Genomic DNA, 26,977 nt, shown 5'->3' with positions numbered 1-26,977 from the left:
CATGAATTACATTTCTGAACAGCCAAGCATCTTACTCAACATAGTCAGGGAACCACCAGTACCTGCTTCTCATACTTGGAGAATTCAATGTTCCCCTCCTCTCAGCTGGAGAGGAGATAAATAACGAAATACATTCTTAGCCTCCGATCTCTTCCTACATCAGCATTCAGTCAGCAAAATGGTAAAGAATCCTTTCTATAGACTTCAAAGGGAAAGCATCAGTGTGTTTATGGACCAGAGAAGGACTGAGGCATGGATTAGTAGATAGCATGAATTAAAGAATAGCCCATGAACTTTGCCATTTGCTCTTTGAAATATTCTTTTCAGCAAATCCTCAGGAGAGTCAGAATATTTTAAAATTGGATAATTGGCCATTGACTGTCTTCATCGACCTGTTGTTAATTCTCTAAGCACCTAAACCCACCTGATGTAGAATAATGCAGATAAATTATAGTTTTTTCAAATCTTAGTTTTAATTTTTGTTTCTCCCCACAAGGTAGTCATGAGAATTTGGGGATCTTCCCTGAACTTGGATCCCTCATTTAGAAACTAAAGATGACCTTGAAGTCCCTTTCCAAGTCTAAAATGCTCTGCATCAAAATAGTAGCACTGTTCTTACTATTTTATATATATATAAACGCATTTCATTTTTCACATGATTCTATACTTAAAGTTAAATCATTTCTCTTTTTGACAAGTGAGGATACTGAGGTGCAGGAGGATTAATTAATTCACCCAACTGACAGAGTCAAGTTTCAGACCCAGACAGCCTGACTCCAGAACCCCTGCTCTTAACCATTACACTAAACTCTCTATTTTTCCCAAATAACTAAGTGTGGGAAAGGGTTTTTGCATCATCAGCAAATGCACATGCCTCTTCTGGCCTCTGAAAAATTTGTCCACCAAAGAAGAGTATGTCTTGCTGAGTCTTGTCCCAAAGACCATCACACCAGTGCTCTGGTTCCACTTCCACAGTCGGGGGACCACTTCTGCTCAGCGCTTCTGTTTCCCTTCCAGGCGCCCCAGCAGTTCGACCTCCCAGCAGCTACCCTGAGAGAAACAGCCAGCCCCACAGCAGCCCAGCACTCGCATTAGCGCAGCCATCCAGGCCTAATCAGGAATTAATGGCCAGTCCCCGGCAGTAATTTAATTTCCACAATAAACTTAATGGCCAGTTTAATACAAATGTCAGAAGGATTGCTTAGTTGCTGTCTGCAGGCTTTCTCTCATGCAAACATTCGGGAGAACCCCACACGGCTGCCTTTTTACAGCCCCGTTAACACACATCCCAGCAGAATCAGGAAGGCCCCTGTGCATTTCATATTATTAATAAGGTTAACTGGGCACTTAATTAGCAATTTAGTGGTTAGAGCTCCATGATCAGAAGGTCCCCAGAAGATAATTTAGCAGAATTAACTCAAGGCCTTTGTCATCGTCTCCCTGGATGCCTTCTGCACCCTCCTAAGCAACGTTGATTCTTAATCCATTACAGCCAGGTTCCCAAAGAGGACACAGACACGAGCAACCAATCCTGTCGCCCAGAGCCAGGGCTGCGGGCTGCTCTCCCCACGAGGCTCCCTGCTGCCCACGTTGCAGCCGGGGCTTCTCCAGGGCTTCTCCAGAAACGATCCTGTATGTGATACACTGTTTTCAGATGTGTAATAGTATCCCTGGTATCCCGAACCAGAAAGAGGGATGAGTCAGGGTCCGAGCCTTTAGCTACAGAATCTATAGCTCACACTTAAAGCTTCCCTGGACTGTAGCCCACCAGGCTCCTCCGTCCATGGGATTTCCCAGGCAAGCATACTGGAGTGGGTTGCCATTCCCTTCTCCAGGGGATCTTCCCAACCCAGGGATCGAACCCGAGTCTCCTGAGTTGCAGCCAGATTCTTTACCATCTGAGCCACCAGGCTGTCACTGGACTGGCATGACAATTGCTTTGTGGCCCCAAAGCCATTTGTTGTAGTGTTTTTGTCACTGAGCTTTCCCACCTGCCCCCAAATAAAGACAGGCTCTTCAAAACCTTGCTCACCTCTGTCAAGCTCATGGTGAGGCACATGAGTGGAGGCATGGAAACTTATTCCCCAGTCCTTCTGCCCTCGACCTCTACGGGTCCTGTCATCCTGTCCTTCCTACCCCCATGGTGGTGGTTTAGTCACCAAGTCATGTCCAACTCTTGTGACCCTGTGGACTGTATCCCGCCAGGCTCCTCTGTCCATGGGATTCTCCAGGCAAGAATACTGGAGTGGGCTGCCATTTCCTGCTCCATCCTCCCCCCATAAGTCTGTCTAAACCAACTGACTGAAGGCTTGCCCTGCCCTCCCCAGACTCTGTGCTATGTGGGCACTGAGGAAATCACTGGAAATTGGGCTTTTAAGGTGCTAGGAATCCAGTAGGAGAGGCAGAGATTAAGTAAATAAATAATATAGCATCACCGACTCTCTTCCCAGGTGGCGCTAGTAGTAAAGAAGCCGCCTGCCAAAGCAGGTAGACGTATGCGACGCAGGCTTGAACCCCAGGTCGGAAAATCCCCTGGAGGAAGGCAAGGCAACCCACTCCAGTATTCTTGCCTGGAGAATCCCATGGACAGAGGAGCCTGGAGGGCTATGGTCCATGGTGTTGCAAAGAATCGGACACAACTGAAGTGATTTAGCACACACACACACAGCAACCTTACGCTATATGTATTGTTATCCTATGCCAGGTAAGAAGACAAAGATTCAGAGAGATTAAACAATAAACTCAAGAGCTTGCAGCTAGAAAGTAGCAGAACCAAGGTTTAAACTCAGGTGTACACAGCTATCTCCTCCTCACCCAAAAGCTGAGCTACCTTCATCACTGCAGTTATTACACACTCGGGGTGGGGGGTGGGGGTGGGGAGGCACTATTTATAACGCTGGTATAATAAAATATAATTTAGATGGTAAATCAGTCTGCTGGAAAAAAGAAAATCCACGATGCACTCCAAAGCCCAGTGTAAGTGACTTGGGGTTATCTGCGCATGACTGCTCTAGTCCTTGGTGTAGATAGCATAGCATCAGCAGTAATTTTAGATACTGTGACGATGCAGGCATGAGGATGAGTTTAGAGAATGACAAGATGCACGCAACTCAATCAAGCAAAATTTGCCGAGTCCCTACTATAAGGGTGGTAGACTGGGAGGGAGGGAGAGAGATAAAGTAGAATAAATTTGACCTAAGCCCAGAGTCCAAGAAGCACAGTCGCAGTGAGGGAGTCAGCATGCCCCTCACGGACTATCTTGTGAGATATATGCAATAATAAAATGGAGCCTGACTTTGGGGACTTACAAATGCTTTTCATTACAGAAGATGTTTGAGCTGCCTTTGAATTATTAGGGGTGGGGAGGACAGTCAGTGAGCAGAAGGTAGATGTTGCCTCTTAGGCCACAGGGAAGAACAGTCACAGAAGTCGGGAAGAAGGACAGGTTGTATTTAGGGAGACACAGGGGTTAGTTTAGTGTGGCTTGCTGCTGCTGCTGCTGCTGCTCTGCTGCTGCTGCTGCTGCTGCTAAGTCGCTTCAGTCGTGTCCGACTCTGTGCGACCCCATAGATGGCAGCCCACCAGGCTCCCCCATCCCTGGGATTCTCCAGGCAAGAACACTGGAGTGGGTTGCCTTTTCCTTCTCCAATGCATGAAAGTGAAAAGTCAAAATGAAGTCACTCAGTTGTATCTGACTCTTAGCGACCCCATGGACCGCAGCCCACCAGACTCCTCTGTCCATGGGATTTTCCAGGCAAGAGTACTGACTTAAGGACAGGATATTTGCCAAGGGAGTAAGGATGGCAGGAAGAGCAATGGAAAGGTACTTGGCGGGTGGACAGGGTAAATTGTGGAGGGTCGTAAATGCCATTCTTATCTCCAAAACTCTTCCTTTCCCCTACACATCATCCAGAAAAACCATTTCAGCAGACAGGGAGGGTGTGCCTGCCATGGGAATAAGGAGAACTTGGTGGCATCGAAAGGCGCGGGGGATTTGGACCCGCATGTGTTGGTGACTGGATGGGAGGAGCGTGGAGGGAAGGTGTACAGGGACTGCTGGGCCTCTGGATGGAAGCTGATGAGTATCCATGACCCTGACTGATACAGGGCGCCTGGGGGAGGCAGGCAGATCGGGAAGGATGAGACTGACTCCGGTTCAGCCTTATTTAGTTAGTGGCAAAGTTGGGATCTGCAACTGAAGGACTCGAAGCTGTTTCTTAGGTGATCATATTAGCCGTGGGAGCAAACCAGATCTCCCATGAGAGGTAGAGGGGAGTGGGCACAGGGGATGGCAGACAGGGCAGGTCCTGCTCACCTCTCCAGACTTCCTTTGGCCCTCCTCTCCCTCCCACGCCTCGCTACAAACTGTTATTACTTCCTCGTGGTCTCTGTTGCCTCCCTGCTTTCCCACTAGTGAGCTGCCCAGGGCACATCTCCATGGTGATGCGTCCCAAGAGCCTAACACAGAGCCCAGGGTGAAACGCGAGGCTGAGGATGCGGACCTGCAGAATCCTTGCAGTTAAAGGAGCGGGTGAAGCCAGAAATATTAATAGGATGGAGCAAAGGCGACTGAGAAAGTGGCCAGAGGAATGGAAAAAGACCCCGAGAAAAGCAGGGACTCAGTGAAGAAGGGATGGAGAATGCTGTGCTGAGTTTGGCGAGGACCATCTCATGGCACCCCACTCCAGTCCTCTTGCCTGGAAAATCCCATGGGTGGAGGAGCCTGGTGGGCTGCAGTCCATGGGGTCGCTAAGAGTTGGACACGACTGAGCGACTTCATTTTCACTTTTCACTTCATGCATTAGAGAAGGAAATGGCAACCCACTCCAGTGTCCTTGCCTGGAGAAGCCCAGGGCGGGGGAGCATGGTGGGCTGCCGTCTATGGGGTCGCACAGAGTCAGACACGACTGAAGCGACTTAGCAGCAGCAGCATCCCTCCTGGGGGAACCCAGAGACAGAAGAAGGCTGCCGTGGGTCGGGGAGTCATTGAGTGCTGCAGCTGTACAACATTCTGATCATATGCCTCATTAGCAAGGTCAAATCAAGAAAATGTAAAGTCCGTGTAAATCTAAGAGCGAATCTAATAAGATTGGAAGCTGCTGCTACCGTTTCTCTACTCGTTCTTCTTTATTCTTTCAATTGGAGTAGAGTTGCTATGCAATATTATTTGTTACAGGTGTACAGTATAGTGATTCATAATTTTTAAAGGTTCCATTCCATTTATCATTATTATAAAACATTGGCTATATTCCCTGCATTGTGCAGTGTATCCTTGTGACTTATGTTATAGATGGTATTTTATACTTAACCCCATCCTCCTCTCTTGCCCCTCCTCCGTTCTTCTCCCCACTGGTAATCTCTAGTCTGCTGTCTCTAGCTGTCTGTGTCTTTTTCATTATATTCACTAATCTACTATAGGCTTCTACCATTTTATTTAGGTACAGCAGCCAGTCTGACTTTAACAATCCTTTAAGCATCACAGAATCTTCCGAATCCTGTGATACAGTGGACTTGAGTTGCGGCAAACCCCAGGAGATGGTGACAGACGGGGAGGCCTGGCCTGATGCAGTTCACGGGGTCACAGAGGGTCAGACACAACTTGGTGACTGAACAACACCGACAATAACGTGTGTGTTAGTTGCTCAGTCACGTCTGACTGCAGCCTCATGAACTGCAGCCCGCCAGGCTCCTCGGTCCATGGAACTCTCCAGGCAAGAATATTGGAGCGGGTTGCCATTCCCTTCTCCCACACTGTGGGTAGGTTCTTTACCATCTGAGCCACCAGGGAGACCAAGTGAACGTGAAAGTAATTCAGTCATCCCGACTCTTTGTGACCCATGGACTATGCAGTCCACGGAGTTCTCCAGGCCAGAGCACTGGAGTGGATAGCCATTCCCTTCTCCAGGGCATTTTCCCAACCCAGGGGTCAAACCCAGGTCTCCTGCGTTGCAGGCAGATTCTTCACCAGCTGAGGGAAGCCCTGTGTGTTAGTTACTCAGAAAATATGATCATTACTCAGTGTGTGGGATTCCCTCATAACTCAAGTCAGTAACGAGTCTGCATGCAATGCAGGAGACCTGGGTTTGATTTCTGGGTGGGAAAAATCCCCTGGAGGAGGAAATAGCAACCCACTCCAATATTCTTGCCTAGAGAATCCGTGGGCTATGGGGTTGGAAGAGTTGAGCATGACTTAGAGACTAAACGACCACCCAGTACATATAACTTAAAGTACTGTATCCTTCTTCCAAATAATGCTACCTTAAATTATTTCATGTTTTATATAAGGTAACCAGTAAAGCACCTCAGAACTACCCAATTATTAGCTTTTCAATGAATAGCAAAGCACTTTCCTCTGGGTTCAGAAATAACTGAGAACAAAGAGTTTGGCCTCAATCGTTACTTCCATTTTCATTTTTTCCACTAACTCATCAAAAGTGTTTAGGCTTTTTCAGTTAGGTAAGATCTGACCCAGTAGAACCAAAGAGGGTTTCATAAATGTTTTTCTCTCTGCAGATGCAAAAGATATTTAAGAAACTTCCAGGATTCAAAGAGATCCATGTGTCAGGATTTAGGTAAGAGAATTGGACTCTTCTCAATTTTTAAATTTACCATCTCTTCATCCTCTTTTAAAAGCGATGTCATGAGGATTTTAAGGTCCCTTATGCCCCAGTTGTTTAACTCTGCCAAATCCTGAAATCTAAATACATTTGAGATAAAGGACTTGACTAATTAGAACATGACTTTAGGTGATTTTTAAGGCATAACACAGGAGCTGCTCCTTCCTCCCTCTGGAGTCAGAAACATGGCTTTCTGCAAAGAGCTTGTCCTCTGTCCTTGGCAATGTCACTACAGAACCTTTTAGGAAAATCCCTCAGCAAAGACAGACCCAAAAAAGTAGCAGTTAGTCACCTTGCTGTCTGATTGACTGTTTTCCTATTCAGTGCTAAATACCATCATCGTTTAAGCAAATCAGTCTGACCCTGGGGAGACCAGGGAAACTAATAGAGTGGTACCCAAGGGGTAAGATAATTGGGTAGACAGAGGTGGAGAGGCAAGTACCTTTTTATCATTCTGATGTCTGAGCATACTTTTACATCTTTCAGATGTCTGAACCATAGTAATGTATTACCACGCAAAATTTTAAAAATTGAAATTTTAAATAGAAGACATGAAATAAAATAGTGCCACACTGAAGCAGAGTTCCATCATGTTCGTAGGATTTGCTGTCAAGCAGGCTTCTCAACAGTCTGATGTGGGTTGAGGATTTGGGGCAAGAATTTTTTTTGCAGCTTTAAGTTCTCGTCATTTAAAACATTTACAAGTGGGATCAAAATACAGTATTAAAAAAAAAAAAAAAACCTGTGCCACAGGGCATATAGCAGCCCTGGTGTGAGCAGAATGAGATCCCTTGCATGGAGGGGGATGTATAAAATGGGAGGACAGACCTGACTCAAAGTCCTTCCCAGCTCATCATCATCTGATGTCTTGAAGCAAGAAGGTCCACAGAGCAGGTCCCACACTCACAGAGAAGAGCTTCGGTCGGGGGAGAGGTGAGGGGCTGTCCATCCATTTATTTCTCCCGAGCTATCAGGCACCTCTGGTTTGTGTAATTCCAGAGGAAGGAACTGTCGACGTGAACCACGAAAGTAACAAAAGATGAAACTCTTAACATTTACCAAAGCAAACTGGGGGTTTTTTTTCCTTAATTTTAAGATGTTGCTCCACAGTAACTCCATGTGAAATCAGATGGATTAGAGGGGAATAAAAGGTGATAGGAGGATACTAGCGTAGACGCAAGGTCTTCTGGATAGATCATTGCAGTGAAAGAACAAAATTTTAAGTTAAACCTGACAGAAATTATAGGAATTCTCTTGGTGAATGTTCACATACTCATTATCCCCACCCTTCAAATAAATTGAAAAACTAATAATAATTTTTTTAAAAAACTGTTTCAGAAGGAGACCAAAATGTCAGGTGATGAAATTTTGCACGGTAAAAATTGTAAAGACATATCCCTTGAAATTGCATCTTTCCCATGTGTTTTTCTCTGGAAGAATTTATTCTTATTTCTGTCGAGGATGCTTATAATGTAAATTTGATCACATTTTGTCAATGATTTCCATTATGTTGTATAGAATTAGTCTCCCAGAAAATATTTTGACCTCTGAAAACACTGAATAATATGCTTATGAGTGTGGCAAACTTTTAACTGTTAAAACAATGCTCAGAATATTATAAAGCAAACTCGTTACGAAGAAAATTGCTTTCTCACGGAGCCAGATCCCCCTACAGAAGACCTAAAACCGCAGGAGCCTCAAAGTACCCTCTTTTTGTGAGCTCAATTATAGAAAACCTGATCTACAATTGAACAAGTACGTTTAGATCAGTGACCTCATTTGAATCTTTCAACACAACTGGGAAGTAATTAGAACACCTATTATTACCATAATTATAAAGAAGAGCAGTAAAATTTCCACTTTAAATATTGCTGTAACAAATCAGTCTAGTTAGAAAACGCTGTGCCTAGTCGCTCAGTTGTGTCCAACTCTTTGCGACCCCATGGACTGCAGCCCACCAGGCTCCTCTGTCCGTGGGGATCCTCCAGGCAAGAACTTGCAAGTGGGCCCCTCTCCAGGGGATCTTCCCAACACAGAGATCAAACCCAGGTCTACATGCATTGCAAGCAGATTCTTTACGGTCTGAGCCACCAGGGAAGCCCAAGAACACTCTGAGTGGGTAGCCTACCCCTTCTCCAGAGGATCTTCCCAACCCGGGATTCAAACCGGGGTCTCCTGCCTTGCAGGTGGATCTTTACCAGCTGAGCTACCAGGGAAGCCCAGTTAGAGGGTATACTCCTTCAAAAACGTACTCCTTCAAAAACTTACACACAAATATCCACAGCAGTTTAATTGTATTAGCCAAGAACTGGAACCAACCCCAATGTCCTTCAACAGAGCCGTAGATAAACAAACTGTGGTATATTCTCACCATAGACTGCTACTTAGCAAAGGAACAAACTATCAGAATGCACGACAACATAGATTTATTTCAAAATAATTATGTTGAGTGAAAGATGCCAGGAAAACAAAAAAAGGGAGTTTGGTATACTTCCATTTGCATTTACCTCTAGATAATGGAAAGCAGGGCTTCCCAGGTGGCCCCAGTGGTAAAGAACTTGCCTGCCACTGCAGGAGACTTAAGAGACTCGGATTCCATCCCTGAGTTGAGAAGAGCCCCTGAAGGGGGGCCTGGCAACCCGCTCCTGTATTCTTGCCTGGAGAATCCCACAGAGAGAGGAGCCTGGCAGCCTACAGTCCATAGGGTCACACAGAGTTGGACACGACGGAATCGATCGACTTAGCATGCAAGCACCCACAGTGCAAACTAGTCTACAGTGAGAGAAAACAGATCCGTTGTTGCTTAAGGAGGGGGAGACAGAGAGGGATGAAAGGGGAAGATTATAAACAGCCATCAGTAAACTTTTGGCGGTATGACTTTGATTGCAGTGGTGGCTTCACGGGTGTATATATGAAATTCATCAGACTGTACACCTGCAACGTGTGTAGTTTGTTTTACGACAATTGCATCTCAACAAAACAATTCTGTGAGGTTAATAGGACTGGGGTCTTGGCCTAGGAAGCTTGGTCTTTCTCCAGAGCTTCACAGATTGAAAACTATTGCTGAAAACAAGCAAGAGACAAACCCTGAATAAATGTCTAGCAGTAGAAGCCCAGGCCATTTCAGTCATGTTACATCAAAGAATAACAGTGAATGACTTTGTGATCCGGGCAGAAAGAGCAGCAATGCAAATCCCATCACGTGTGCAGAGTGTCATAGCGCTTGAGACCGGAGAAGGCAATGGCACCCCACTCCAGTACTCTTGCCTGGAAAATCCCATGGATGGAAGAGCCTGGTGGGCTGCAGTCCACGGGGTCGTGAAGAGGTGGACACGACTGAGCGACTTCATTTTCACTTTTCACTTTCATGCGTTGGAGAAGGAAGTGGCAACCCACTCCAGTGTTCTTGTCTGGAGAATCCCAGGGACGGGGGAGCCTGGTGGGCTGCTGTCTATGGAGTCGCACAGAGTCGGACACGACTGAAGCAAATTAGCAGTAGCAGCAGCAGCAGCGCTTGAGACATAAAGTGAGAAAACTGAATGTAGCTTCTGAACTAAATTCACATATATGCCCAGAGAAGTCCAGAATATTTTTTTCAGTCTGGTGACCAAATGACCTTGCTGGCACAAACAGGTAGTGACATGGCAAAATGAACCCAGGTTTATGGCCAGGGTTTGAATACCAGTTCTGCCACTTTCCAAATGATAGCTTTCCCTCTCTCTGCATCTTCCTTTATCTATGTAATGGGAGTTGTTGTTGCAAAGATTACGTGAGGATGCACCTAAACTGCCTGCAACAAACCACCCTCTCAGCAAACAGGTATTTGTTTTTCCTGCACCCTGTTGCACAGTAGATTGTACCATCCCCCTTAAGTCTTCCTGATGAAACCAATTCAAAAAACAATCAGTCAACAAAACTCCAGTTCCAGCGTCAAGTCTCAAATAAATTACCTTCAGGAATAAACTAACCATATAATGCCATACAGAGGATGAGAAATCCATTTACAAAATTTTTTTTTTAAACTTCCTGGTACCAGTAGCCCTGAAAACCTAAGAGCTATAGGATATATTTGCAACCTCTATAAAAGGACTATAAGGAAATCAAAGAGTTTAAGGATGCATAATCTTTGAATTAGGGCTCATATTCTAATAAGAAGCATCATAGAATAATGTTTACTTCCTGAGATTCATATGGTTCTCAAAATTTCCATCCAGATTCTGATGGCAGTTTATATATTTCCTTCAAAGCTCTGAACCAGTGTGAGAGACAATGTAATATGTATCTGAGTCGATTCATTGAATGTCTCAGTAAATTTCTTGAAAATTCTTTCTCCTTTCCATGTTTCCATTGTGCGTGATGAAATGAAGACCAAAGAAAGAAAGAGATGGGTAATTTGAACTTTTTTTCCTACTGTTTTGAAATATAGTACATCCCCCCACATAGACACATTTATATGCTCATCTCTTAGAGATCATTTTTACATATAAAATCTGGAAAGATCATTGACTATTGGTGACTTAGTTTAACAGGAGTAACTGATCAGTTGGTCAGTAGTAGAAAATAATTCTTGAATCAAGATCACTACATGAGATACGCAGGTAAAAGGTGACTTTATCAGCAGAACTGTCTTCTATAAAACTCAAAAGCTTTTCAAAAGAAAAACATAAAAGCACCTATCTGCAGTGCAAGTATGTCTCAACAATTTCCGAAATGTCGTTTGTGATGGGAAGTTGTTGGTCTGGTTGCACACTCGTGCATGCAACATATTTAGGTGTGGAATAAAGCACAGAAACTAATTTGCCCCTTGGCTCCAAAGTCAGCATGACTGGGCCCACTATACCTTAGAGAGCTCAGTAATAGGTATCCAGCTTGGCTCCTGTAATTGGTAAAATAACCAAATGTAGACTTTGACTAATCATGTGGCTTGAAGAACTGCTGAGAATACACATTATTGGCTCCTGTGGCCTTTAAAACATTTTTGTATCCCTCTGTGTGAATTTATGGCAGAAACAAAGAGGTGAAATCTGGTCCTAGACAACAGAGCTAGAGAGAATCCTATTTCATTTATAAACGCATAAAGGCATTGAATCAATAATGTGAGAATAAATACAGTTAATCATGAACTACTTCCCTTTCTCTTTTCTCACATCTTCCTTCCAAGATGTTATTTTAAAAGCAACTTGAGGGAAGACAAAATTATGTTTAATATAGAGTTGCATTTTTTTTTAATTAAAAAATGCTCCTTGAAAAAAACAGGAAATAAATAGCCTTGAGAACTGAAGCTTTGACTTGGTTACAACACTCAAACATTATTGTCCTATTGCTCTATCCTACTTCTATTTCATAGTCTTTCCTAAAGGAAGCTACTTGTAGAGAAAAAAAAGACAATTCGTCCTTCCTACTGATTGGCCATGAAAAACACTGATCAACACCAGCAACTCTTGGCAATTAGCACTTTTTCACAAAGACCTGAAATGAAAATCTGTGGCCCCTTGACCCAGTTAGCAGTCCCTCTTCAAGCTGGATTTAAGTCTTATCATAACAATCTATTTCAGAGCTAAAATACACATTAATTCTTTCCCACCTTTCAAATTTCTAATAAACACTGAAATTAGCTTCAAATGTGATATTCATCAAAAGCCCATCAGGAAAGAGGTTGAAGCTGTCCTGAAGCTTTGTAGCAGCATAGTGATCCTCTTTACAAGGCGTGTAACCATGGCTTGGGGTGCAACGTATCCCCTGCTGTCTACAGGACAAGCTCCACAGAGATGCAACTTACAGCCATCTTTAAGAAAGGCAAGGCAGAAGCAAAAAGCCCTGCCAGTGACCCTCCGTCATTTGATTCCAACAAAATTGAAAGTGAAGGAGACCCTCGTGGAACGATGGAGGAAGAGAAGCAAAGAGAACTCTATCCCACAGCGTCAGAGCTCAGGAAGCTGATCAGCAGAGCCCTGGAGGAAGACCAATCCTTGGATGTGGGGACAATTCAGTTCACTGACGGTCAGTGGGTGATTTCATAGCTCTGGGATTATCCTCATTCTGATAGAGACAAGGAGGCATGAATGTCCCCTGGTCACTGATATTTTAATGGGTCCTGTAGAGTCGATCATTTCTGTGACTTTTGTTGCCTTTTGTTTTGTTGTTTTGCTATTGTTTTTCAGTCACTAAGTCATGTCCTCTCTTTGCAACCCCATAGATTGCAGCACGCCAGGCCTCCCTGTCCCTCACTATTTCCCAGAGTCTTCCCAAGTTTGTGTCCATTGAGTCAGTGATGCCATGCAACCATCTCATCCTCTGTCATCCCCTTCTCCTCCTGCCTTCAATCTTTCCCAGCATCAGGGTCTTTTCCAATGAGTCAGCTGTTCGCATCAGGTGGCCAAAGTATTGGAGCTTCAGCATCCGTCCTTCCAATGAGTATTCAGGGTTGATTTCCTTTAGGATTCATTGGTTTGATCTCCTTGCTGCCCAAGAGACTCTGAAAAGTCTTCTCCCACACCATAGTTTGAAAGCATCAATTCTTCTGCTTCTGCCTTCCTTATGGTCCAACTGTGACTCTGGAAGGTATCATTTCTGTCTTTCCTCACTGTCCCCAGGGTCTCATTTGATAAAGCTTTCATGACCACTTCATGCCATAAATAGCTCTAGGGAAGCCAACAGCCATAGCTCCATCCAGCTCAACAACTGTCACCCACCAAGTCCAGGTGGAGAGAAGAACCTGGGTTGTATTCCCCTGGCACAACCCAGATTCCCTCATCTAGTAAATTGGTCAGGGCCCAGGAGGAAAGATGGCACACTCAAATTAGAATAATTTGAGAAGAGTTTGATAAAGGGACTGTTTATAAAGGTTTCCCTAATGCCCAGAGGTAGAGAAGAAAATGGCAACCCTCTCCAGTATTCTTGCCTGGAAAATTTCATGGACAAGAGGAGCCTGATGGGTTACAGTCCATGGGGTCACAAAGAGTCAGGCATGACTGGACATGCACTTTATGCCCAGAGGACTAGAACAGTTCCCTGGGGCTGGAAGCAGCAAGGCCCCGCCACTACCTCCAGGTCTGATCTAACCAGCAGTCCCCAACCTTTTGGGCACCAGGGACCAGTTTCATGGAAGACAGATAAAGGGGAAAGGGACTGATTCAGCAGTAATGCAGCGGTGGGGAGCCACGTGGGAACGGCAAATGAAGCTTTGCTCCTTTACAGGCCGTTCACCTTCTGCTGTGCGGCCCAGTCCCTATCAGGCCTTGGACTGGTATGGGCCTGAGGGTTGAGGACCCCTCATCTAAGCCATCCCAAGGACAGGGAGTGAGGAACCACTGATATGGCTCATAAAAGTCAACTTCCCAGGGCAGAGAGTTGTGGAGAGAGAAGAGTGTATAGATCTAAAGACGTCAGCAGGGAAGCAGGACCCTCAGAGGGTGCCTGGAGGGACCCAGGAGCCTGGAACTCTTCACAATTCCCGGTGCTCCAGGCATAATAGATGAGCACTGGAAATGTCATTTTAGTGTGACCTGGCACAAAACTGGCATTCTCTGTCAGTTCTGTTTCTGTAATTTAGATAGTCAAACTCAGCTCTGGAAAACTTTACAAAGACCTCTTGGGATTAGATAGACGGCATGTCAGTAAAGATGTCAGTAAGCATTAAAATCCTCTTGGTTCACTTTTGAATTTCTAGTTTAGTGAAAAACTTCAGGCTCATCTCCGAGGCCACCTGATACTCTGGGTTGGTCTCTTGGTTAAATCCTTTGGGATAATCTGAAAATCCAGCTTCAGGGTGGAAGCAAGCCTCACAAGGGCTCCCAAATGGTCCCTGGTTCCGGTATTTATTCTCGGCATTCCTTTCTTTGTCAGCTTAGCGATATTTTTGTTCCCACTGGCCTAGCCAGTGAGCCTGGCTGCTTGGTCCAAATGTGTACAACTGAAGACCTTGAAAACCACCTTAAGAACTGTTCTATCGCATAGACTTGCACAATGCACCCCCTGCAACCGTCCTTCAGTAGATCCGAAAGGATCAGTGACCACCATGCATCTGATGCTGATTTCTTGATCATTTGTTGTGTCCTCCTTAAGGACTGACTTTTGCCTCATTTTAGAACCCTCGCTGCTTTACTGCCCCAACCACAAAAAAATAAAAAATAAAAAAGGGCAGAGGGGACATCGAACCCTTGTGATATTTTTTTCACCCGCAGAAATGGTTGGGTCATTGCCAAGCCTGGATCCTGACACCCAGTTGGTGCTGCCCACTCTCCTCACTGTTATCACAAAGGTGAGTTTGTTATCCTTTGTCCTTCAAATAGGAACAAAGCCTCCAAACTTCCATCAGAAAAAAAAAACAGCCTAAGGACTGAACAGAGCAAGATCCCCTCTGCAGTGCCAATTGAATCTAAAAAAGAATGAATACATATATATATAACTGAGTCACTTAGTACACCTGAAACTAACACATTTTAAATCGCTGTACTCCAATAAAAATAATCAAATAAATCTAATTGTTTTCTGTGTTTTACAGGTAGTACTTGCTTACCTACTTTCAGTGTCTGTATTAATAAGACATAATGCAACTTGCATTTCAAATATTGTTAAATTCAAAGTTTTGTTCAACATAGTTAGAGCTTTGTTCCAATTAGAATCAGAATTTGCCTTTTTTGTAAAACAAATATGTGTTCGTGAAGTGAAAAACGAATACTTACAGTAGAGTGTATTATTTGACTTTGACTTTCTGAGACAAATACAAGCATAAAAATACATTTGTTCTTAAGTCTTAAGGTCTTTATATATTTATGGGGGGGTTGCAAGCATAAATGAATGTCTTAGGAAGTACAAAGTTATGAATTCAGTAATAATTTATGTATTTCATTTAAGGTATGTTCATTTAATTTACACTAAAAGTTGTCACTGGGGATCCATAACTGAAAGTGCTGACCAAGCTCTAGTCCCTTTTTTAATGAAAGAATTCATAAGTTCAAACGTGATTGACACATGTTTCAGTGTTTCAGTTATAAGCTAACTCCATACAGGCAGACTCAGTTAGCCAGGACTTGTTTCTGTATCAGAGCCTACATCAGAATCCACAGTAGAGTCAAGTCAACTACAAAATGATTTGTTTAAATTTAATTGAAAAGAAAAAATGCAGAGCATAGCCCTTCTCAGATACAGAGCAGTGTCCCTTGTTAACAGCTGTCTCTAAATCCTTCAGGATGCTACTCTGAGTCCAGAACTTCCTCTTGGTCAACCCAGGCAGGAGGCAGTGGACAGAGCAGGACACAGTCTGCCTGGTGAGTAGAGTCTATGCTCCAGAGTCATAGACCCTTCCCATAGGCTCTATGTTAGATGACAGCGTCCTCTTTGAGGACTACATCTATGACACTGCTTCAGAGTCCAGTGATTAAAGTCTTCCTCAGCCCTCAGGAGAGGGTTGGCTCCCCACAGCATTTCCAACAGGAGAGCCAGCCACTGAACTCCTCCTTCTGACGAGGCGATCACCCTCAGCCTCCTTTCCTCAGCTCTCGGCCCCAGTCCCGCAGAGAACACTGTAAGCCCTTTCCCAACAGATCTGGTGAAAGAAGCTAAAACCAGAGCAGCACCAACTGCCCACACAGAACAGCTGTCTCTGCTGGGCTTCAAACCTGAGAGCTTGCCAGGACAAGGTAGGTCCTGAAGCCCACATCCACGGCAAAGGGCGAGAGGACTGGGCCCTTACAATCAGTGTTTATATTCCTGTTCACAACATACAGGCTGACCATGGATACTGTCTGTTCTTCCATGTGTGTTTCTTCACACAGTTACCACATGTGTACCTGGTCTATAAGGATGTCAGTAAATACTGAAATCCTCCTGGTTCACTCTTTTTATATTTTTCACTTTTTCAGTAATTTTTTTTTAATTGAAGTACAGTTGATTTGCCATGTTGTGTTAATTTCTGCTATATAGCAAAGTGATACACTCATACATATGTACACATTTTGTTCAGATTTTTTTCCATTATAGTTTATCACAGGATATTGAATATAGTCCCCTGTGCTATACAGTAGGGATCTTATTGTTTATTCATCCTGTATATAATGGCTTGCATCTGCTAAACTCAAGTTCCCAGCCCTCCCTGAACACCCACCCTCTTGGCAACCATGAGTCTGTTCTCTGTATTTGTGAGTCTATTTCTGTTTTATAGATAGCTTCACTTGGGTCATAGTTTAGATTCCACATATAAGTGATGTCATATGGTACTTGTCTTTCTCTTTCTGACTAACTTCAATTAGTATGATAATCTCTAGTTCCATTCATATCGCTGAAAGTGGTACTGTTTCACCCTTTTCTATAGCTGAGTTGTATTCCGTTGTTTATCTATGCCACATCTTTGTCATTCATCTGTCAACATATGTTTAGGTTGTTTCCATGTCTTGGCCATTGTGAACAGTGATGCTATGAACATTGAGATGCCTGTATCTTTTTGAATTACCATTGTGTCTGGACATATGCCCAGGATTAGGATTGCTATATCATGTAGTAATTCTATCTTTAGTTTTTTGAAGCTTCGAGTTCACTTCTGAATTTTCAAGAATGTTTAATTTTGAGGCAATAGGGTCAAATTTTCTCATAATTTAAGAGGAAATATTTATCAATATATGAAGACCTTAGGAAAACAAAAACCAATATTCTGCAGAAGAGTCCATTTTTAGTGCAAGAAATAGTGGATATAATGGCTTTGAAAGTGAAAGTTAGTCACTCAGTCTTGTCTGACTCTTTGTGACCCCATGGACTGTAGCCCACCAGGCTCCTCTGTCCATGGAATTCTCCAGGCAAGAATACTGGAGTGGGTTGCCAGTCCTTCTCCAGGGGATCTTCCCAACCAAGGATCAAACCTGGGTCTCTCACATTGCAGGCAGACCCTTTTACCAACTGAGTCCCCAGGGAAGCCTCTTAGGAATCTCTATGCTTCCCACCTTATACAGCTCTCTGGCGAAGCTCTAAATAAAAATGCCTTTAAGGAAACATGGAAGGAACCTCAGAATGAGGCTGATAAGTATGATCTGTGATTCTAAGTGAAAATGCCAGGGAAGATTGGCATTGTTGATATTTTTACAGGAGTTCTACTGTTTTAGTTAGGGCTCTTTACAAACTTCTACAGGTTTGAGTGGTCTATCTCATTTCCATTTTCCTCATAAACCTTGTGTGAAATTAGTATGTAATTTTATTGTATAGGTTTTTCCCAAAAACATATATAACATGATTGCAGAACCACCTATACAGGTGATATTTGGTTTACATGATTACCAGTGAATGAATGTTAGCCACATGATACAGTTATCTATTTCTGCATTATAAACCACCCCTGAAGTGAGTGTCTTAGATTAACAACCATATATTTTGCCCATAAATCTGAAATTCGGGTGGGAATCAATAGGGACAGCTCTTCTCTGCCCATGTTGTGTCAGCTAGAGTATCTCAACCGGTGTTGAAGATCTTTTTTCAAGGGGGCTCACTCGCAAGGCTAGCAAGTCGGTGCTCAGCCAGAGCTACCGGCTGGAGTCCTCATTTCTTCTATATGTATCCTCTTCGAGGGGCTGCTTGAGCTTCCTCCCAGCATGACAGCTGGTTTCAAAGAGCCACTACCACAAGAGAAAAAATGTGGAAGGTGCCAGTCTCCTCAGGCCCAGAAACAGTGTCACGTCCTCACATACCCATGGTTAGGCAGCCATTTTGTTAAAAGAGGAGGGAACACAGATCTTGTCTCTTGATGGAAAAAGTAACAAAGCATTTATGGCTATTGATAATCAGCCACAATCCACATCAACCACTACTTTGACTTTTAAATTACTTAAAAGTTGGTTGGATAAAACAAACCAACTTTTGATGACAGGAGGGATATAAAGTTCTCACTGAATTCCTTTCCTTCATTATGATACAAAAAAAGCTTTATTATAAGATCAGCATTTCAGGTATATTAACTAAAATGATAGTAAATCTATGATGAAAGTATTATTGTCTTTTCAAAATTGCTTTACTGTTTTCATCTTATGATACATGCCTTCCATTCATAAATATATCACAGAACACTAATGCTGGAAGGACTCTTAGACATAGTCTAGTTAAACTTGACGTTTCACAGGGAAGAAAACCAAGGCTAGAGACGGGAAGTGCCTTGCTCAAGGTCACATCATAGCTGGTCACAAAGCCAGGACCGTCCATATGCTTGGCTTAAGTAGTCCCATCATTTAAAACACTATGTTCTTTCAATCTTGTTGCCCTCCATTCATAGCCTTTTCTTTCTCTATTTCACTCCATCGTCATTGCTTTAGTAGTCTAGCCTTGTAAGTCTTCACCTCCTAATCTTACCTTCTAATCACCACAGTTTTCACAACGTTTCACACATTACAGGGACACAATTTTCACAAAAATCACAGATTTTGTTTTCAAGTTAGCAGCTTCATTTCCATCTTCATTTTACTTGACGCTGTTGGCATGAGTTCCTGCTGATGCTGCCTTCTTGAAACGCCTCTATTCGTCTTCCACAAATGAGTCATTCCTGTTTCTTAGGTTTTATCAATAATCTTTTAATAAAATGCTGCATCATTCCCCAAAATGATAATGAGGGTTTACAGACATATATGAAACACAGTAAGGTTTTGTTTTTAAAGAATTGAAAGAAAATGGAAGAAAAGATGAAACAAAGCTAGGTCAGATGATACTTGTACAGTAGTAAAAGGTTTGGAAACAAGACAGAGGTGATGGTTACACTATATTGTGAATTTTCCTCACAATTCCTGAATCATTTATTTTTTGTAAGTCATCAAATATTTATAACTCATGAATAATTTTAGAATACCAGAATCCAGACAATATTTAGCTGAGTTGCATCATCCCTTCTTTTGTATATTTGACCTTTTACAATTTGAACCATTTGTTTTTTCAATTTATTTTATTGAAGTATAGTTGATTTACAGGGTTGTGTTAATTTCCGCGGTACAGCAAAGTGATCAGTTAAACACATATTTACCTTATTTTCTTACTCTTTTCCATTATGATATATCATAGAATATTGAATATAGTTCCCTGTGCTATACAGTACAACCTCACTGTTTATCCGTCCTGTATATGATAGCTTGCATCTGCTAATCCCAACACTTTCCTCCCCACCCCCTCCCCCTTGACAAACACAAGTCTGTCATCTGTGTTTGTGAATCTGTTTCTGTTCTTTAGATTATCTCATTTGTTGAAACAACCACTTTGAAATGTCTAGCTTCATGCTATGTTTCACCGCAATAATATTTTTTTTAAGTCACGTGATTCTGTAGAGAAAATTGCATGCAAAATAAACATCAGAAAGGTCTTTGTGTGCTTTAGGTGGTTCATGAATTTGGCTTTGAGATTCTTGGCAGACTGTACAGTGAGGACAATGCAATTAGTCACACAATTTGGAATCTGTGTGCGTACAGCATGGTAATTGCTTAGGAGAAAAATTTTCTCCTACAGGTCCTTTTAAGGAGGAGCATCTGGGTTACAGTGAACTGTGTCCTGTCTGCATCAGCTTCCCTACAGCGTAAACTTGCTGTCAGATATTTCCTAGAAAGTGCTCACTGGAGAGGCATAGCCAATTCCCAAGCCCAGTTCACGACAGCAGTTCCATGAGAGGTCAGGTGCTGACCGACTGCCTTAACTCAAGGATTGATTTTAGAATATCCATAGGAATGACTATACTGCAAAACCCTCAGCCAATGCTCCATAAAAGAAAAAAAAATTATTCTCACAACTGAGCTTTTGATTAGTATTGACCAAGAAGCACTATATTTGCTGGCCTGTGCTTAGACAACAAATATGCTGTGTTGCCAATGAATGGGAGATCCATACTCTTTCAAAATCAGCCCAACCAGGGATAGAAAGGATGTATCTCAATGACCAATGAAGACCCCAATTAGAAAACCTCCCTGATAAAAAAGGATATTTATGTAGAACAGAGGGAGTCACAAAGAGTAGCTCTAGGCAGGACCAAGGGTTCCCTTCCTCATAAAATTCTGGGTCTTTCCCCAGCACAGGTAGCTGACAGCCAGGACTCCACAGCCCTGCACCTTGGCATCACTAAGATAATTCTAGCCTGGAAAATTTTTAAGGTCAGTGTCACCAAACACCCACTAAGCTATTAAAATCTCAGTCAAGTACTCATGGAAAGCTCTCAACTGAAGTAGTTTAATATAATGGTTAATCCTGTGAGATAAAGTACTTGCAAAATATGCCTCTGGAAACCCTAAATAAATTGTTATCTATCTTGCCTGGAATTCTGCGGTCTTCTATTTTTTTTTAGGGCACCCCTTTCTTCCTTTCAGAACCAGTTATCTGTTAAGATTACACCAACTTCATAAATATAAGTCATATACCTACAGAATAAACTCAACATACTCTTCTCCATATAACATGCACCTAACACATTCAAAAGTAGTATCAAATCATTAGGATAAAAATTTTGTGTGTTTTGGTTTGGTTTGGTGTAGGGGGGTGTAGGCAGTAATACATTTTCCTTTTCACTCATTAGAATGATCACCTGAACTATCAAAAAAGAAGCTTTTTAGTGTTCTCTCAAATACCAGAGTTTTTCACTTGCTAGAATGCCTTTTAAGATGAAAGCCAGATCTCTCAATAATTTGCAATATTTTAAAGGTGAAAAGGCAAACTTTAGGCAGAGCTATTTTATACTGGACATTGTTTTGCCTTTTATTACCCTATATTAGACTAGATTCTCCAAAGAAGTAGAACCAATTGGGGATTGAGTGAGTGAAGTCACTCAGTCGTGTCCAACTCTTTGTGAACTCATGGACTGTAGCCCGCCAGGCTCCTCTGTCCATGGGGTTTTCCAGGCAAGAATACTGGACTGGGTTGCCATTTTCTTCTCCAGGGGATCTTCCTGACCCAGGGATCAAACCCAGGTCTCCCACACTGCAGGCAAACTCTTTACCATTTGAGTTACCAGGGAATCCCAATAGGGGATTAGATATAGAGAAAGAGATAGAGAAAGATAGAGATGATAGTGACAGAGGAAGAGATAGAGAGATGATTGAGATACAGACAGAGATAGAGAAAGAGCCCACCTGGGCTTCCCAGGTGGTGCCAGTGGTAAAGAATCCACTTGCCAAAGCAGGAGATATAGGAGACACGGGTTTGATCCCTAGGTCAGGAAGATCCCTTGGCGGAGGGCACGGCAATCCACTCCAGTATGCTTTCCTGGAGAATCCCATGAACAGAGGAGTGTGGCAGGCTGCAGTCCATAGGGTAGCACAGAGTTGGATACGACTGAAGCAGTTTAGCACACAGCACGCAGAGAGATGATAGAGACTGGGAAAGAGAGAAAGAGACAGAAATAGAGATAGAGATAGGTTTACTATAAGGAATTAGCTCATATGGTTATAGAGGCTGTGACATCCCAGATTCACAGTCAGCAAGCTGGAGACCCAGGGGCATCAGTGGTGTAAGTCCCAGTCTGAGTCCAAGTCCAAAAGCAAAAGACCAGGATTCCAGCTCCAAGACAGGGAGAGAGAGTGAACTCTACCTTACTTCACCTTGTGTCCTATTCAGGCCCCCAATAGATTGGGTGAGGCCCACCCACATTAGGAAATAACCTGCTTTACTCAGCCTACTAATTCACATCTTAATTCCACCCTGAAACACCCTCACAGACATGCCCAGAATAGTAGTTATCCAAATATATGGGCATCCCATGGCCCAGTCAAATTAGCCATCACAGCCCTCATCTGGGTAATAGATCAAAACACCACGGGTTTCTGTTTTTTCTTAATCTTCCCTCAGCCTTTGACTCCAGTGAAAGGAATCAGTGAGATGAGCTAAACTGAATGAACCCATTAGAGAACTAACTGCTCATGTTCCATGAGGTCAAGTACTTGGTCTGTCTCTATTTATTGCAGTATCTTCAATGTGAAGCCAGATGCTTAGAACATCTAGACGGTAATTAACCTATGTTAAATGAGTTGAAGGAGTTAATGGACAAATTTATAGCATAATACCTCTGTGAAAGTCAGAATTGATGGGTTAATTTGATTATTTCCCTTTTTGAAAGAAGAAGTGAAGTGAAAGGGTTAGTGGCTCAGTCGTTGTCTGACTCTTTGTGACCCCATGGTCTGTCCATGGGATTCTCCAGGCAAGAATACTGGAGTGGATTGCCATTCCCTTTTCCAGGGGATCTTCCTGACCCAGGGATCAAACACTTGCCTCCTGAATTGCAGGCAGATACTTTACCATCTGAGAAGCTCAGTTCAGTTCAGTTCAGTTCAGTTGCTCAGTCATGTCCGACTCTTTGCGACCGCATGAATCGCAGCACGCCAGGCCTCCCTGTCCATCACCAACTCCCGGAGTTCACTCAGACTCACGTCCATCGAGTCTGTGATGCCATCCAGCCATCTCATCCTCTGTCGTCTCCTTCTCCTCCTGCCCCCAATCCCTCCCAGCATCAGAGTCTTTTCCAATGAGTCAGCTCTTTGCATAAGGTGGCCAAAGTACTGGAGTTTCAGCTTTAGCATCATTCCTTCCAAAGAAATCCCAGGGCTGATCTCCTTGAGAATGGACCAGTTGGATCTCCTTGCAGTCCAAGGGACTCTCAAGAGTCTTTTCCAACACCACAGTTCAAAAGCATCAATTCTTCAGTGCTCAGCCTTCTTCACAGTCCAACTCTCACATCCATACATGACCACAGGAAAAACCATAGCCTTGACTAGATGGACCTTTGTTGGCAAAGTAATGTCTCTGCTTTTCAACATGCTGTCTAGGTTGGTCATAACTTTCCTTCCAAGGAGTGAAAAGAGAGCCAATCAAGTGGTCCAGAAAGAGCGATCTCTTCTGGTTGGATTGCTCGCCATTCCCACCACATGGCATCCGTAGTCACACTTTTATGGCTTTGCACAAATTGTTTTCTCTTGTGCTTATAATACCCATCCATCCTTCTAGCCTGAAGACCTCCTACTGACACTTTAAGTTCCAGCTAATGTGCCACCTCCTCTGTGAAGCTTTTCCCCAGGTGCTACCTGAAAAGACTCATAATTCTCTAACTCGAATAAGTACATATACCTTCATCAAGCGTTTACCTCTTGGTACTAACATGATTGCTAGGCATATCTGGGGTCCCTCCAAGATTAACTTGCTAAAGTGAAAAAATGTATTCTTATTCCTTTAAAAAAAAAAACAACCCTGTACTGAGCACAGTGTCTGACACACCCTTGGGGTTTCATAATTCTTTGTTACCATTGTGCACTTCATTGACATCGGTGTTTCTGGAGGATACATCTCCTGTTTCAGTCCCCTTGCATCTCCAGAGACAGCCTCATATGAAAGGCGATATTCCTCACTGGCAAATACTTTTGTCAAAATGAACTTACTGAACAACTTTAATCATCTCCCTCACATGCGATGTATTAATATCACACTGACTCATGTGTAGGCCTGAAGTGGAGGAAATAAGGCAATAAGCCCCTCTTCCAACCAAAACACTTTATATCCTAACTCTCAACCAGAAGGGCCTGGTCAAGATGTTATTTAAGTTGCTCCACTTCAAGATGAAAAGATAATGATTAAGACTTGGAAAGGTTTGTAAGAAAACCTCAGCTGAACATAATGACCACTGTGGTCTATATGTTTGCCTTTTCTTCCTTGTCCTTCTAAATCAAGGACCAAACAGTAACTTTTCCCAGCCAAGAATATGGCATTTACAAAAATAGTTCAGTGAAGTCCATGGGGAAAATCCCATCTCAAAGAAGGAAGGGATGGCCACTCAGCAGAAGCTTGCAATTACGCTCCCTCCCTAGATAATGTCTTCTCAATGCCTGGAGAAAGTAGAAATGTAAAGGCTCTCCAACTCTCAAATTGAGTCAAAGCTGAGACTGTTACTGTTACCAAATTCTATATTTGGGAAATTCAATGCCTTGCCCCAAATTGTGGCAATTCCCAAGACAACATGCGTTCTGACTTTCTGCCCCCAACGGCAAGGATCTGACGCCCTCTCTCTGCTGCAGGGCTGTTCAGTCCTCATTTTCTCAAACCTCCCCTCAGTGTCCACCCTTTTTCTAGGCTCTTCCCAATTCTGTCCTCAAGTTATGACCCATTTTTTTATGCAAAGGAGTGATCCCTTTCATCTCTTTTCAGCATTGTACTGAACTGAAACTGAACCACACGTTTCTAAGATAAATTCTGCCACTTCTACAAGAGCAAAAACAAGTAGAAGTGATCGTCATTAGAGACTGTCTCTCTCTCTCCCTTCCGTGCTCACAATCCTTCTCGTGAATACGCTCACGAACACAGATGATGCCCTGTACCCGGCGGTTTCCAGTAACTTTGGCCACTTCAGCTCACCTTAGGGCCCCATTTCTCCTCTCCCGCTTTCTCAGGGGAGCTCTCTTTTTCCTCCACTGTATCATGTATTATCTCCTGGTTTTACCCCATACGGCACTAGTATGTGTGGGTTTCCCCAGTGGTTCCCTATAACTTCTCCATGCATCAGATGCGAGACTGGTCACCATCTGGGTGAAGTCCAGGGACACTGTAGACTACAGAGCCAAGCAAACTCTTCATGTGCCAGTAAGCACAGAGGAAAAAGGATTTCAACAAGCTCACTTAACTGGTAGTGGGATGCTGGGAGGCTGTGCTCATTTATTTACTTATTCAACAAATATTTATGTTATGCTTGTTAGATAATGGAGATGAAATAGTGGGCAAACTAAGGACACTCCGTGACTGTTGTGGTTTGAGTTTCCCTAAAAGCAGGCCCTGAGACCAGGATTTGCTTAAAAGGAGTTTGTTTCAGAGATGATCTCAGGAAACCCAGTAAAGCAACAGGCAACAGAAACATGGAAGGGAAGGAAACTGATCCAGCCAGCTAACCCAGTTAACCCTGTGACCACCAGAACTCATTGGTGATGTGCTGGTGAATATTTAACAACCAATCTCAAGAAAATCTGGGATATATATGCATATAGCCATTTATCATAAAATGTTTCTGATGCAAAGGATATGTAGCAAATAATAATAATCTATAAATAATAAAATATACATATATTTTCCTGTTGATTCTGTATAGCCAGTCAAATCTCCTGAGGAAGTTATTCAAACTGAAATCGGAATGACGGGAGCAAAAGTAGCAATGGTGGGGGGAGAGTTTTGCGCAGAGAGGAGTGGGTGAAGCTGGAAGTAGACGGCACATTGAGGGAGAAAGACAGAGTCGCGGAAGCACAAAGGAGTTAGAGTTAGAAAGCAATGGAACTCCAGAAACATCGAGCTTTATGAGCCCTGTTAAGAACATCGGGTCTTGAGCATGGGAATGACACATTAAATTTGAGTTTAAATAAATCTTTTGGCTGCATTGTGGAAAATTGGCTAGAGGCGGGCAGTTGCAAGCAATCAATTAGGAATGTATTAACAGCAATCCAAGCTGGAAATGTTGCTGGCCTGGACTTGGGCTACTACTGCCCAAGGGGAGATGGACAAAAAAGAACTGCTCTGAGTGGTCTTTAAGAGGTGAAATCGTTATGCAGAATTTTGAAGCTGTGAATGGCCTGGCCTGATTAATGAACAGTGTATGGGTGGTGGTGATCTGTGTGAGCCTGCAGTGTCTGTGCTATATGTGAGTGAGCTGGTCAGGGCCATACTCACAGATGTCCAAATAGTCTGTTCCGGCTACTGCTTGATGGTCACGTGACCAGCGAGCACAACCTAGGAGGTGCTAGCCTCGCTGGTTCCCAGATGCTGGGCATGCTCACTTTCCATCACTCTGACCCATTTTTACTGGTTCATATTTACATAAGGAGGAAGACTGATTGCTGCTGCTGCTGCTGCTAAGTCACTTCAGTCGTGTCCGACTCTGTGTGACCCCATAGATGGCAGCCCACCAGGCTCCTCTGTCCCTGGGATTCTCCAGGCAAGAACACTGGAGTGGGTTGCCGTTTCCTTCCCCAATGCATGAAAGTGAAAAGTGAAAGTGAAGCCGTTCTGTCATACCCAACTCTTAGCGACCCCATGGACTGCAGCCCGCCAGGCTCCTCCATCCATGGGATTTTCCAGGCAAGAGGACTGGAGTGGGTTGCCATCGCCTTCTCTAGGAAGATTGATTAGTGTCCATTATTAGCAATGCTTATGATTAATCTGTTAAGTATTTTACAGAGAGGAGAAACGGAGAGGTTGATGGGTACAGAAAACTGTGCCACCTAAATAGGTCAAGATAATTATTCCTAGAGACTCAGAATGTCTCTTTAGGACCCACTTTAGGAAACTGTCTCCAAGATTACTTCACATCTGTAGAGCTCACAGCCCCTGTGCGCACTTGATCCTCCAACACAGACTGACTTAGAGGTTCCATTCTAACCACCCAGGGGGTTTCATTT

At 43.3% G+C, this 26,977-nt stretch overlaps 1 protein-coding gene across 1 annotated transcript in view; it reads left to right on the top strand.

The window, feature by feature from the left end:
• Window positions 1-26,977, top strand: part of IMPG1 (interphotoreceptor matrix proteoglycan 1) — a 157,050-nt gene that overhangs the window by 54,716 nt on the left and 75,357 nt on the right. The window contains exons 8-12 of the mRNA XM_005684438.2: window positions 6,514-6,572; window positions 10,985-11,005; window positions 12,370-12,617; window positions 14,801-14,877; window positions 15,808-15,886. Coding sequence (XP_005684495.2) covers window positions 6,514-6,572; window positions 10,985-11,005; window positions 12,370-12,617; window positions 14,801-14,877; window positions 15,808-15,886 — 484 coding nt within the window. The remainder of the gene's footprint in view (window positions 1-6,513; window positions 6,573-10,984; window positions 11,006-12,369; window positions 12,618-14,800; window positions 14,878-15,807; window positions 15,887-26,977) is intronic.

The sequence above is a fragment of the Capra hircus genome, chromosome 9 (assembly GCF_001704415.2).
Source record: "Capra hircus breed San Clemente chromosome 9, ASM170441v1, whole genome shotgun sequence".
NCBI lineage: Eukaryota > Metazoa > Chordata > Mammalia > Artiodactyla > Bovidae > Capra > Capra hircus.
This window is presented reverse-complemented; position numbering and strand designations above follow the sequence as displayed.